This window comes from Elephantulus edwardii, unplaced genomic scaffold, assembly GCF_000299155.1.
Source record: "Elephantulus edwardii isolate Elephantulus edwardi_28Jun2011 unplaced genomic scaffold, EleEdw1.0 scaffold00236, whole genome shotgun sequence".
Lineage (NCBI taxonomy): Eukaryota > Metazoa > Chordata > Mammalia > Macroscelidea > Macroscelididae > Elephantulus > Elephantulus edwardii.
In genome coordinates, this window is record NW_006399986.1 from 3,530,977 (window position 1) to 3,545,721 (window position 14,745).

At 53.3% G+C, this 14,745-nt stretch overlaps 1 protein-coding gene across 1 annotated transcript in view; it reads right to left on the reverse strand.

Annotated features, from left to right (window-relative positions):
* Positions 1-14,419, reverse strand: part of CCDC155 (coiled-coil domain containing 155) — a 29,808-nt gene extending 15,389 nt beyond the window's left edge. The window contains exons 1-8 of the mRNA XM_006898731.1: positions 14,377-14,419; positions 6,753-6,857; positions 6,180-6,366; positions 5,712-5,776; positions 4,549-4,615; positions 4,164-4,325; positions 3,670-3,787; positions 3,321-3,371 (exon numbers count right to left, since the gene is read on the reverse strand). Of these exons, the coding sequence (XP_006898793.1) occupies positions 3,321-3,371; positions 3,670-3,787; positions 4,164-4,325; positions 4,549-4,615; positions 5,712-5,776; positions 6,180-6,366; positions 6,753-6,857; positions 14,377-14,419 (798 nt within the window). The remainder of the gene's footprint in view (positions 1-3,320; positions 3,372-3,669; positions 3,788-4,163; positions 4,326-4,548; positions 4,616-5,711; positions 5,777-6,179; positions 6,367-6,752; positions 6,858-14,376) is intronic.
* Positions 14,420-14,745: the final 326 nt, after the last annotated feature.

The window sequence follows — 14,745 nt, forward strand, 5'->3', positions numbered from 1 at the left end:
TGTCCCACGGGGGTGAATTTTCATGGGAGAACTGAAGTCAGAAGATGGTACTTTCAGGATTTCAAATTTAAAGGCTCTGAGTCAGAGAGAGATGAAGGAAGCACAAGACCCAGCAGAAGCTGCAGCAGGGCTGTGACCGAGGAGCTGGGCTGGGGGCGGGAGAGTGAGCGGAGAGCAGGGGGCACAGGCCAGGCCAGGTCAGCTCCACTGCAGTGACCGCAGGCCCCCGGGAGGGCTGCGACTCCGAGAGGCGCTGGGCCGTGTCCCAGCTCGGTCTCAGGAAAGCTGTCCGAAGGGCTCCAGGCCGAGCAGACCCAGTGAGGCCTCTCTGTCTCCTCGGAAAGCAGCTAAGCCTCTCCCATGCCCAGAAAAGGATGTGGAAGTGACCCAGAGAGAAACAGAGCCAGAGAAAGCATCCGTACAGGAGCAGTGAGGCCTGAAAAACCAAGCCCAGAGACCGGAAGGTGACGCAGGGGCCTCAGTGGACGCCCGCCGGCCACAGAGACCAAGGCCAGGAAGCAGATGGGATGAGGGACATCAATCTGGTGACCAGCAGAGAGGACAGACATTGAGCGATGATGGGCATCTTACAGCACCACCTCAGACGTCACCTTGGCACTGGGGGTGGCCGTCCCTTTAAGTGGCGAGTTTCAACTGCAACCTGAAAGGCCCAGGCTGGCCTGGATGAAATCAAGACGACATTTGTCCTGTCTCCAACACAATGGGGGCTTGAATTGGAGAAGCAACTCAGTAGGGTCTGTTGTTGTTGTTGTTATGTGCCGTCAAGTCGCTTGCGACTCATAGCGACCCTATGTACAACAGCCCTAAACTCTACTCTATCCTGTGCCAATCGCACTGTCTCTGACACTCCCATCCCGATTATTCCAGTCACTGAATCAATCCACCTCATAGAGGGTCTTCCTCTCCTGCACTGTCCCTCCACCCTCCCAAGGATGATGTCCTTCTCCAAGGACTGGTCCCTCCTTGTAACATGGCCAAAGTATGTTAGACGGAGCCTCAGAATCCTTGCCTCCAAGGAGCCATCCGGTTTAACCCTTTCCAGGAGGAATCTGTTTTCCTGGCAGTCCATGGTACTCTCAATACTCTTCTCCAGCACCACAGCTCAAAGGCATCAATTCTCCTTCTATCCTCCCTAGTCATTGTCCAACTCTCTGATGCATAACAAGTGATTGCGAAGACCATGGCCTGTATCAGACACACCTTAGTCTCCAGAGAGACACCATTGCTCTTCAGGACTTTGGAGAGGTCCCTAACAGCAGACTTTTCCATGGCAATGCACCTTTTAATTTCCTGGCTACTGGTGCCAAGAGCGTTGACTGTGGAGCCAAGCAAACTAAAGCTGTTAACAATCTCAATCTCTTCACCATCTATCCTGATGCTGCCAATTGGTCCAGTGGTGAGAATCTTTGTCTTCTTGACATTGAGCCTCAGTCCTGTAGGGTCTGGGCATCCATTTAATCCCAACAACTCCAATGAAAAGGTACCTTCTCCCCAGAAATGAAGGCTGTGAGAGAAATCATTTGGCTAACAGTCGCCCACGAGCTTAAGGGGCAAAGACGGGACACGAAATCAGGGAGACAGACCCCTCTGCCCCCTATTTTGCCCTCAGGTTGATTCTGACTCAGCAGCGCCACTGTGGGGTTCCCAGGGCTGTAAATCTTGGCAGGAAGAGGTTCTTCCTTCTCCTGAGAAGAGGCTGGTGGATTCAGACAGGTGATCTTCGAGGTAAGCAGCCCAATGTGCAGGCCCCTCCACCACAAAGTCCGTGTTCTTTCTGTCATCGTGGTTACGGGCGACTGAGTCAGAATCAACTCACAGGGAACCCCCCCCCCCCCAGCGGGCTTTCAGGGGCTGTAAATCACACGGGAGGAGGCTGGCCGTCTTCCTCTCCCAGAACTCACACCTCGTGCCTTTGGACGGGCAGCACAACTCATCTTCACTAAGCTACCAGGGGACCCTGCTTTTCACTATAAAAGGAATCTCTATCTCCCCCCCCCCCAAAGACAGACCAGGAACTCTGGGAACCTGCTGGTAAGGTGCCAGCACTGCCAACCCGAAGCCACATGGCTCAAACTCACCAGCTGCTCTCGGGAGAAAGGGGGCAACCTCCCCCTGTGCGCTAACTGCCTCTGAAAACCTGCTGGAGGGTCTGGTGCAGGTCTGTTCCAGCTCAACAGTGCATGACAGCAACATAAATACAGAGCTCCAACTTTCTGCTCTCAAGCAGGACTTGATCGCAGCTGGCCCTCCAGTATCTCGGAGGCTATAAATCGCGTCGGAAGACTGTCCAGCTTTCTTGGGAGGAGCTGCTGGTGGATCTGAACCACCGGAGGTGCTGCAACTCCCTACAGACTTCACCACCAGTTGTGTTGTTGTTATGTGCTGTCAAGTTGCCTGTGACTCACAGCGACCCTATGCACAAAAGCTCTGACCCTGCACCAGTCTCACTGTCTCTGACACACCTACTCCCGTTACCACAGTCACTGAGTCAATCCATCGCCTCCACAGTCTTCCTCTCCTGCGCTGTCCCTCCACCCTTCCAAGCGTAATGTCCTTCTCCAAGGACCGGTCCCTCTGGGCCATATGCCCAAAGTCTAAGGGACGGAGCTTCCAAATCCTCGCCTCAAAGGAGCAACCTGGTTTCACCGTCTCCAGGACAGACCAGCTTGTTCTCTTGGCCAGAGCTCCAAGAAACGCCTATGGGGCAGTTTTGCTTTGTCACCCAGAATTGCTATGACCACTGATTTAAGGGTACCCAACAACAAAGCTAACTTTCAGCGAACATTTCCTGTGGGTCCAGAGATTCTGGTGGTAGACAGGGGAGGCGCTTGGCCACTAAGGAAAGGTCAGTGGTGTGAACACAGCAGGGACACAGAGGAAGCGGTGACACTGCTTCCACACAGTCCGCAGCCCCTGAGGTCCTGTGGGGCGGGCTCGACTCTGTCCTGTGTGGTCGCTAAGAGTCGGAATCAACTCAACGGCAGTGGCTTTGGCTCTATGGTCCTGCCTTGCGCCAGAAGACTGCACATATGTCTGATCTCGTGTACGGCCAGGAGGGAGACTCTACTGTTACATGGACACTGAGGTGTGGAGCGGGGGACCGGCCCATGCTGGCAGGCAGCCTCACCGAACCCCAGCAGCTTGGCTTCACCTCACAATACTCTTCCAGCCACAAGGACCTTCTCATGTTCTGCGAGGTGACCCCAGGGACAGGCAAACACTCTCTCTTCCTATTCCAGTCTCAGGCCACAGAGAGTGGAGATCTGAGGGTGTGGGAAGTGGGGGGGCCCTCCGCTCACCTCTTCTTGCAGAGTCTCCATCTTTGCCACCAGGTGCTGTTGCTCCTTTTCCTGGGGACCCCGAGAGATGACAGGATTGGTTTCCATCCCCTCTGCCGACCCCCCTTGCCTTTCCCACTATGGGGACCCATGGGACAGGGCTGGGGGACAGGTCCTGTCACCCTGATGGCTCCAGCTGACCCCCCTCATCATGAGAAGGTGGTAGGTAAACCCGAGCGAGTCTAGGGCAAGCAGAGCTCAGAGCAGGGAGGATGTTGGGGGGCACCTGCCCGTGGACACCAGAGTCCAGCTCCGTCATCTCTGCCTCCAGGACAGAGGGGGCCGCTGGTGTTCTCCCGCCCGGACCCACCGTCTGTCGGGCTTGGGTCAGCAGGTTGCGATTCTTCTCCTCCAGGCTCTTGGCCAGAGTCTTCAGGTCCTCCAGGTCCTCGTCCACGGCCTTGGCAAACTGCAGAGCCTGCTGGGCGCTGGAGGGACAGGCAGATGGGACACGCAGGAGAGAGGGAGGCAGAGCTGCAGAGAGGGCTGGGGCTGGGAGGAGGGGGCAGAGACCTCAAGAGACAGGGGGCAGAGGCCCCCAAAGAGGAGGACAAAGACCTTGAAATAAGCTAAAATCGGGACCCCACGGCAGCTGATAGACACAGGGACAGCAGCGGGCCAGTGGCATGGAAGATCAGACCGACAGCCAGCCTGAGAGACAAGAACCAAGAGACACAAAAGAGGAAAAGTGCAACAAGGGACAGATGCAGTGACAGAGAGCCAGAGCTGGCTGTGCTGAGGGCCGGTGGGGGGCAAAGCCAGGGGAGCTGGCGGGAGGGTGGGGCTCAGCGGGCGGGACCCCACCTGCGGAGCTGCTTGCGAAGGGTGACCATCTCCTCGCTCAGACGCGTGGTGCTCTCCTCGGCCATCTCCACGCTCCGCTGCAGCTTGCTGTTCTCCTGGGCCAGCCGGCGGTTGCTGAGCTCCAGGTCCTCCAGGCTGCTCAGCAGGTCGGCAGTGGCGGGCCTGGGGCAGAGAAGGGCTGGGCTCACTGCTGCCGCCCTGCCTGTCACTGCAGACTGGCCGCGTGGGAGTGAGTGCGGGTGTGTGTACACGTATCTGTCTTGAGCAGAAGCAGAGAAAGGTAGTGGCCAAGCCCCGAGCCACACGCACTTCCCCCAAGGACCCCAGGTTTCTGCAGGCTGAGGAGGGGGAGGAGGTGGGGACAGCAGGGTCTGAGGATAGGTACGGTTCAAGTCGGGGGTCTTCGCCTCCGAAGCTCTCCAGATTGGCTGGCTCTTCAGCTTCCGGGCACCCTGGAAGGAGGTATTGAGATGCCTGAGACCTGTACCCACATTCCAGGGAAACCCGTCTGGCCTCCACCTTCACATCTGTTCCCACGTCCTCATTTGCTGCCAGGCTGCGCTGGCTGGTACAGAGGCCTTGTGCCTGTCTGTCCCTGAGCCCCGGTGGGAGCTCTGGATAACCTCCAGGCCTGAACCACCTCCCATAGTGTCACACCTCCCAGCTCCTCACCTTGGGGAGGGCTCGCACCCCAACATCCCCGAAGTGGCTAGGCTGGCCTGGTGGCTCTGCTCCTTAGTCTCTCAAGCCCAGTCTGTCCATGTCCATTGCCCCTGACTCTTTGTTCCCACAGGCACCCCGGTTTCCCTGGCTCATCACCCCAAGCTCCTCCAGTCCCTCTCTCGAGTCTGTCTGTACCGCAGGCTCCAGAGGGGTCTTTTTCTAACTAGAGGTGACCCACCCCTACTGCTCACAGCACCCTCTGGCTCCCCAAGCCTGACGGGAGCAGGTTCAAGGGAATTTTATAGAAGCCATTCCTGCCAACCCCTCTTCTGTTTTGTAAGCCAGGAGAAACACAACAGGAACCCTTTTTTTTCCACAGAGTGCTTTCCAAAAATGAGGTCGTGAGGGTACAAAGCAAACAAACACAACCCCAGGACAGAAACAAATCGGCTCCCCTGACTTGTGGGGGTCTGGGCTCTCCAGGGAAGGACAGACAACTTGGGAATGACCCCAGGAAGAAAGGAACTGGGAGCTGGAGGGCTTCCTAGGGAGGTGTTCCCTTTACCTAAGGATGAATGAAGGATGGGGGAGACAGATGGGGAGACTGGGGCTGGAAGGATCCTGGGAACTGGAGCCAGGTTCCAGGGACCACTGAGTAAGAGGGAGCTGGCCTGAGCTGACATCAAGGGTGGGCAGGCCTCCAAGGCACAGATAATGGGATTGGTGGAAGAGTGGTTGGTGAGAGTCCTAGAAGCCAAGCTCACAGCTCAGGCCAGTGGACGTCTGAGCGCCCCTCTATCCTCGGCTCTGCCCTGTGTGGGAAGTGCCTCCACAGTCCAACCCTGGGCCCGCCTGCCCGCTTCATTCTATATATAGCAATCTCACCAGATGGCAGTTGCTGGGGGGTCAGGGCCCCCTGAAAGGCGGTCTCCTCTTCCAGCTCTAATCCCCTGTATCAAAGGGATGAGGCTTAGAGCCCCCCTGCAGCCTCTGGAGTCCCAGGTGGTGTTGGGGCGGAGGAGGGACCAGGTCAGGTGCACTGACACGGAGGGAGCAAGGTGAGGCCAGATGGCTGTGTCCAGGCCAGGCGGGCAAGCAGGAGGCAGGGGACAGAGGTCCACCCCGTGCCACTCCCTTCTCCCTTTTCCACTTCTGGCTCCGGGCCCCACCAACACCCATCCCAGGCACTGTCTCCAGGCCTCCTCCCAGCTCCATCTCTTCTCTTTTCCTCCTCAGCCTCATTCCAACCACAGTACCCACTGCCCCGGACCCACAGGGTGCTGGCTGCAGGAAGCGTGAAGGTCAGAGCTGAGGAAGACCTTTCCTGGAGAAGGTAAAGGTGTGAGGACCCACCCGTCTAGCTGACAAGCAGCGATCCAGTCCCGCATGACGGCCAGGAAGGTGTCCAGGTCCACAGTGGCCCCAGGGCCCTCCCCACTGGGGTCCAGGCTGCGGGCCAGTGTTTGGAGGCATGCGTCCTGGGGACCCCGTCCGGTTACAGTCGCCAGGTAGGCCACCACGCGGGTCACAGCCACAACACCTGTGGGTAGGACACAAGTGAAGGAGTGGACAGCCGAGGGGGGGTGTCAGGCTGGGCTGGCAGAGGGCAGCACCTCTGCCTGAGGCTGGGCCCTCTCTGCCAGAGGCTGGGCCCTCTCTGCTTGAGTCTGGGCCCTCTCTCCCTGAGTTCCCAGGCCTCAGGACTCCCTACTTAAATCCATACCCCTCAACTCTCTCCTCTCCTCATTGTCCTGAAAGATCTCCATGCCTTTACCTACTTCCTTCCTGAAGTTCCCTATGTCACGGACTCACAGTCACATCACCCGGCAGGACCCCCATCCAAAGTGGCCCAGGCCAGCCAGCCTTCCTGCTCCCTATATTCCTTGACTGTACCTCTCCCCACCCCCCTACCCTTGCCCTTCCCACCTGTCCTCTTGGGGTCACATGCTTCGAATGTGGAGTTGAGCACTTGTTCCTCTAGGCTGAGTGGTGTCCCCAGGCTCCCCTGTTCAGGCTGGTCCCAGAGGTACGCTGAGGGGACAAGAGGTCCACCACTGAGGAGGTGGCAGAGGGGAGGGGAGTGAAGTGGAGCCCAGGCTGGGTGTCCAGGGCCCCAGAAGCTGGGAGGAAACCCATGTGGACTTGAGGCTACCGGGGAACAGCAGAGTCTGGCAGGGCATTGAGGGTCCCATCTTTCAGGTCAGTAAGAAGGCTCTCTCTCCCAGTTATCTATCCCTGTTCCTTTGTGATGAGTCAGCCCACCACGCAGGAGCCTGGAGAAGGCTTTCCTCCGCTCGCCAGCCTCCCAGGGAAGGCTCCAGGGGGCTGGAGTGGGGAGCGCAGAGAAGAGAGGATTCTGGGAGGAGCCCAGGGAGAAGCATCACTCCTCGCCCCCGCCCCCTCCCCAAGCCAGGAACAATCCAATAAAGCGGGCAGCCTGGATCGATTCTGCTGGCCGCTCGGGTCTCCCAGCCCCGCTGAGGGGCCAGGCTGCCCTCCTCTGTGTGGCCAAAGGGGAGCTGGCATCTCTGTCATCATTGGAGCCCAGGACGCAGAGAGATGGGTTGATCCAAGCAGGGTGGGCAGTGGGGCGTGGGCACATCGACCTGGGCTCTGAGCCCCGCTGTACCACCGGGAGAAAGTGTCCCCCATCTCAAAGCCTCGGTCTCCCCACTGGTATAGCAGGGGGTGAGGAGCCAGGTGAAATTATAGCTCAGTGCTCTGCCGTTCACGGCAAGGTTGGCAGTTCAAACCCACGAGCCTCTCCATAGGAGAACGACATGGTAGTCTGCTCTCATATAAAGATTACCCCACCCCCACCGAGTCATTCTGACTTACAGTCCCCACCCCCCGACAGGTGAGAGTACAAGCGCCCCAGACAGTGTGTTTCCAGGGCTGTGGTCTTTACAGAAACAGAGATGGCTCCATCTTCCTCCTGTGGGGCAGCTAGTGGGTTTGAACTGTTGACATTCTGCTTTGCAGCTGGGCTCTTTAACCAATGCTCCTCTCCCCCTCACCCAAGTGGCAGGGCTCTGACGCCCTGCATTTGGGGGGTTTGTGCTGGTTATAGGCACAGTGCATGCACACAGATGGTGCTCAATAGGTGTGCCCACCTCGGTCTCTGACAGCTGGGTGCAAGGGCATTTTTGCACAGACTCTGGGGTCAAGCCCACACGGGCCATCTGGGCTCTGTCGTCTCTGCCAAGGCATTCCACCTCCGCTTTCCTCCCCTGGAGAATGAGGATGGTGTTATCTCCCTCCTGGGGAAGGAACGAGGCAAAATCCACAAAGTGCTGGCGTCTGGCAGGTTCCAGGCCTGTTCTGAGGGCCTCGCCTGGACCAGCCTGTCCCCGTCAGTTGGAGGTTAGTATTAATGGCCTCACTGCACAGATGAGGAAGGAGCCCTAGTAGCAGGGTGGGCTAATGCACAAGGCTGCTAACTGGCGGCTCAGAGGTTCAGACCCACCAACTGCACTTCAGGAGAAAAGATAGGCAGCTCGCTTCCGTCAGGATCCACAGCTTTGGAAACCCTATGGGGCAGCTCTGCTCCATACTACGGGGTCCCTGTGAATTGAGTCCACTTGGGAGTTGACTTGATGACACTGGGTTTGGTTTACAGACGAGGAGACTGAAGCACAGAGAAGTGAGTGAATCACCCAAGGCCACTTAGTGGATAGTGAGCTTACAGGGTACGCTCTGGCCTGAACCCATCCTGTAGGTCTGGCGTTCGGGAAAGGAGCAGGAATCCAGTTAGGAGAGAGATACCTTGACTTCTCATCTTTTCTCCTGGTCCCACAGGCTCAGGACTCTGTGTCCCTTGTCTCCACATTCCCCCTAGTGTCCCCTCATTCTGCCTCTCTGGATCTCTTGTCCCCGTTTTCTTCTGTCTCCTCTTCCTCTTCTCTTCCCTGTACCTCCCTGTCTCTGCACTCCTTGTGCCTTTTCAGTTCTTCCTCCGCCTGTCTCTCTCTCTCTCTCTCTCTCTCTCCCCATCTCCACCTCCCCACCTGGGCGTGTTCTCACTCCGAGGGTTCAGTTCCTTGGTGGCCGCACGCCCTCTACCGGTGCAGGTGAAGCTTGCAGGTCGATAGCTTAGCCGAGCGGTCCTCTATCCCCGACACCCTCTGACAGGTGCAAAGTGTCCTGAGGCCAAGTCCAGACCTAGGACTCTTTTTTTTATTATTTTGTACATTTATCTGTCTCTTTATTATTAAATTTTATTAATTTTAATGAACATTTACAGAGATTTTGGGTTTTCATTCATTCATTGTTGCACTGTTTTCTCTACCCCCCTTCCCAGTTCGTTCTTTCCCCCCCCGAAAGTGTTTCAATTGTCTAATTGCCACAGTGCTTGTTAAAGCCAGTTCTGATTAATCTCCTTTGTCAGTGTGTCCTTTGTCATTCCCTATCACTCCTCCCTGAGAGAGACTTCACCCTGATTCATAAGGAAAAGGGGATGGCGTATTCTCTTAGCTACTTCCTGCTGAAAAGGGACGCTGTAGGTTTCAGGGTCAGACCTAGGACTCTTGAGACAAGATGTTAGCTCGGCTGCCAATAGCTGGAAGCCTCTAACAAAGGATCCCTGCCTCCCATATCAGACTAGGCTTTCCCAAGGGTGGAAGCCCTGCTTCCCCTATTAGACTGGGTCTGCCTAGCGGGTGGGAGTTCTACCCCTCCTCTTCAGACTCACATCTGAAGAGAGTGGGAGTCCCGAGCCCGAGTCTCCCCTCAGTCTGAGTTTCAGAGGAGGTGTCCTACCTCCCCCTTTGGGTGTTAACTTCTGTTAAGAATGACTCATACAGACCCTATGAACAAGAGATCTGAACCCTGTCGCACCCTGTGCATCCTTATACAGTGACACTTCGGAGCCCACTGCAGAAATCCATCTGGTTGAGGGTCTTCCTCTCTTCAGCCAACGCCCCCACTCTTCAAAGCATGATGCCCCTTCTCCAAACAACAGCCTCTCCTGGTAACAGGCCCAACGTATGCGAGACAAAGCATTATCATCTTTGAAGCCAAGGAGCACTCTGGCTGCACTTTCTCTAAGATATATTCGTTTGTTCTTTTGGCAGATTTGGGGATGTTTGGCACTCTTCTCCAATATGACAGCTCAAAGGCGGCAATTCTTCTTCTGTCATCCTTATTCACTGCCCAGCTCTCAGATGCATACATAGCAAGTGACTGAAAAGACCATGGCCCGAATCAAGTACACCTTAGTCCTCAAACTGGTATCACTGCTCCTCAATAATTTGGAGAGGCCTCTGACTGTAGACTTTCCCAGTGCCATGCATTTCCTGACGTCTGGTTCCAAGGATACTGATCATGGACCCAAGTAAGGTGAAGTCATTGACAACGTCACTCTTTTCTCCATCTCTCCTGATGTTGCCTATAGGTCCAGTGGTAAGAATCTTTTTTCCTTGACATTGAGATGCAATCTATACTGAAGGCTGTATTCTTTGATCTTTTGCAACAAGTGCCTCAAGTCCTCCTCACTTTCAGCAAACAAGGTTGTATCATCTACGAAACACAGGTCATCCTCCGATCCTGATGTCACATGCTTCTTAATAGAGACCAGTTTCTTGAATAATTTGCTCAGCATACAGACTGAAGAGGTGTGGAAAAATACCACCCTGATGCATGCCTTTCTTAATTTTAAACCACAGCAGCCTCTTCATCTAGGTATAAGTATCTCATGAGCACAATTAATAAGCTCTGGGATTCCCATTCGTCTCAGTGTTAGGCATACTCTGTTATGATTCACACACCTTTGCACAGTCAATAAAGCCTAAAAAGACATTCTTCTGGTATTCTTTACTTTCATCCCGGATCTATCTGACATCAGCAATGATAGTCCTCATGTCATGGCTTCTTCTAAACCGCACTTGAACTTCTGGAAGTCCCCTATCTTATGTACTATTCTAACCTCCTCTTTCTTTTGAATATGCCAAGGTTTTTTGTTGTTTTGTGGGGTTTTTTTGGGGTTTTTTTTATGGTGAGGAAAATCTGTATTTGGAATTAGTCAGATGGGGGAGGGGAAAGGCAAGACAATGTGCAACAATGAATGAATATCCAACTTTTCTGTTGTTGTTGTTGTTATGTGCCGTTGAGTCCCTTGCGACTCATAGCGACCCTAGGTACAACAGCCCTAAACCCTGCTCTATCCCGTGCCAATCTCACTGCCTCTGACACATCCATCCCGATTACCCCAGTCACTGAATCAATCCACCTCATAGAGGGCCTTCCCCTCCTGCGCTGTCCCTCCACTCTGCCCAGCATGATGTCCCTCTCCAAAGACCTGTCTCTCCTTACAACATGTAAAAGTATGTCAGGCGAAGCCCCAGAATCCTTGCCTCCAAGGAGCAGCCTGGTTTAACCCTCTCTAGGATGAATCTATTTGTTTTCTTGGCAGTCCATGGTACATTCAATACTCTTCTCCAGCACCACAGCTCAAAGGCGTCAATTCTCCTTCTATCCACCCTAGTCATTGTCCAACTCTCTGATGCATAACAAGTGATTGCAAAAACCATGGCCTGTATCAGGCGCACCTTAGTCTCCAGAGAGACTTAAAATCAATAAAAAGAATTAAAAAATTTTTAAAAAATTAATTAGCCAGCTGTACTCAGTTTAGATGATCCCAATTTTGTTGGCAACATTTCAAAGCATCGTAGTCAGGAGCTAGTTGAACATAGGCCTTCTTCTCTCCATCAGGCCTGATGAAGGTGTTGACCTTGGCCACATCAGTGTCACAGAGCTTCTTTACAGCTTGTTTGATTTGATGCTTGTTGGCCTTGACATCCACAATGAACACAAGTGTGTTTGTATCTGCTGTCTTCTTCATAGCTGACTCAGTGGTCAGGGGAAACTGGATGATGGCATAGTGGTCAAGCTTGTTTCTCCTGGGGGCGCTCTTCCGGGGGTATCTGGGCTGCCATTGGAGTCTCATCATCTTACGCCGCCGGAAGGTGGGTGACATGCATATCTTCTTTTTTTTTTTTTCGGCTGTGGACGCTCTTCAGGACGCCTTCTTGGCCTTTAATGCCTTTGCTTTGGCTTCAGTTTTGGGAGGCGCAGGGGCTTCCTTCTTCGTTTTTGGTGCCATCTTCATAGAAAGGCAATATGCCAAGTTTTAAATTGGTTTCATTGCTTCTATTTTAAATACTCTTCCATGCCATCCATCCTTTGTCATAGTCCTTAACAACCACAGAACAGCAGCCCATGATTAGGCAGGACTTTCCTTCTCGGTCACTTTTGCAGATACCTACCCACTCCCCTAGTTTCTTGCTGTCATCAACCTTTATCAGGCTGATTTTGGTGTTCAGCCTCTACTGTCTTGACGTACCTCCACTTTTAGACCGCCTCTCCCTTTAAACATTTTTTCCCCAGAGAGGAAGAGCTCTGACTTCCCTTTTAGACCAAGTCTCATGGAAGGCGGAGGGCCTGTCCCATATTAAACTGAGTGCAGCTAGAAGGTGCTTACAATTGTCTAAATAGTTCTATCATTACTGAGTATACCGCCTTTGGTCAAAAACTTCCGCCCTCTTCTCCAGTGGGTTGGCTCATCTGGGAAGAGGGAACAAGAATTCTTTTTTTCTGTGAGGAGCAGGTTGGTTTTGAGATCACCAACATTTTTTTGGAGAGAGCTTGCCACTTCCTGAGGGAGCTCTGTCAGTATCCTCCAGGTAGCAGAGAAGTCTCCATGAGGGACACTTTAGTGACTTCCTACGGAAAACCGCTTTTAGATTCATTTGGTCTGCACCGTTCCAGTCACTCAAAGCCTAATTCCTGCACTCATACTGTGTGCCAGGCTTTGCTCCAGAGCAGAGCTGACTGATACGGGAGCCACTGAACACTACGGTGTCCACTGAGAAGCTGCTAGTGTAAAACACACATCAGTGCTTGAAGACTTAATACAAATAAAAGGAATATAGAACAATCTGATTGGTACACTTTTTGTATAGATTACAGGCTGAATAGGTGCTATTTTGGACATACTGGAATAAAGGGAATATCTTCTTTTGCCAATTATAGGCTCAAGTGTGTCAGATGGTGAGGATGGTACAGGATAGGGCAGACTCATAAGTTCATTCTGAGTCACAGCCAACTCAATGGCATGTAACAAGTGGTGGTGTTGTTGTTATGTGCCATCAAGTCGCCTGCGATGTACAACAGCCCTAAACTCTGTCCTATCCTGTGCCAATCGCATTGTCTACGACACACCCACCCCCATTACCCCACTCACTGAATCAATCCATCTCATCAAGGGTCTTCCCCTCCTGCGCTGTCCCTCCACCCTCCCAAGCATGACATCCCTCTTGAAACATGTCCAAAGTATGTCAGACAGAGCTTCAGAACCCTTGCCTCCAAAGAGCAGCCTGGCTTCACCCTCTCCAGGACAAACCTGTTTGTTTTCTTAGCAGTCCATGGTATATTCAATACTCTTCTCCAGCACCATAGCTCAAAGGCATCAATCCTCTTTCTAGCATCCCTAGTAATTGTCCAGCTCTCTGATGCAAAACAAGTAATTGCAAAGAGCATGCATGGCCTGTATCAGGCGCACCTTGGTCTCCAGACTGACATCTTTGCACGTCAACACTTTAGAGAGGTCTCTAACTGCAGACTTTCCCATCACAATAACTCTTTTAATTCCTGACTGCTGGTGCCAAGAGTGTTGACTGTGGATCCAAGCAAACCAAAACTGTGAACAATCTCAATCTCTTCACTTATTATCAATCTCTTCATTTATTATGATGCTGCCCATTGGCCCAGTGGCGAGAATCATAATAATAAAAAAGATGCTACTTTTGCTAATTATAATACACAAATGTAAAAACTGCCATTAACTTTGCTGGTTTCTTTTTACTTTTTTTTTTTAAATGGGAATACAGAGAAATTGGAAATTACAGGTGCACTTTTTGGGACTGGGAATCCCAGAGTGAATGAATGGGCCAAATCCTTGTTCACGTCCTAGCAGGGAAAACTAATTCACCAAATAGATGTCAATGCTGAAGTCAATGCCAATGTCAGTGATGAAGGGGGGAGCAAGACAGCGGAGAAACTTACACCTGTCATGCACAATGATGACACGTGGGCTGAGAGTTCCACAAAGGTGAGGGATGAACCTGCAGGTGAGGGACCTTCAGGGAACAGTTCAGTCAAAAGACTTCTGTTGTCCCCTTGACTGGCCTCACCAGAGGAAATGTGACAAGGTGCACAGAAAAGTGGGCACGTTAAACCAAACCCAAACCATCACCATTGAGTTAATTCCCACTCTAACTCTACACGAGAGAGCAGAATTCCCCAGGAAAGGCTTTTAAAGCCGTAATCTTTACAGAAGCGGATCAACACGTCTTTTCTCCCTCAGAACCACAAGGTGGGTTTAAATCATTGACCTCTGAGTTGGAAGCCAAGCTCTAGACCACTGCCCCACGAGGACTTCTTAGGTGGGCACTTAATCAAGGTTTGTTCCCATCTCTGGCCTAAAGGGAGACTCAGCCGTCCCAAGCCACTTGTTTATCCAGTGCTCATTCACCCCGAGGGCCCAGCCACCTACTTGCCGCAGCAGGGTCAGCCTTCTGGTCCTCGGGCAGGTCCATGGGCCAACTTCTCAGATCTGTAGCTGTTGGTGAAGCTAAGAGCCTCCGTCCATCACAGAGAGGCCCTGGAGGACATGGACTGCTTTGAGAACACCTGGAAGGAGAACTTTCTCAGTGGCCACTGGGGTGGGGGCCCCCTGCCCCACCTGCGCCCAGGGCTCTCTCTCTAAGTCTCAGAACCCGTCTGCCCACCCCCGCCTCGACTGGTAGCAGCACCTGCTCTGACCTGTTTTATGGACAGGAGGTGTGGGATGGGGAAAATGGGGGTTTGGGGGAGCAGGCAGCAGGGATCCAAGAGGAGCCAGAGGGTGGGTGGGGGGCCCTCC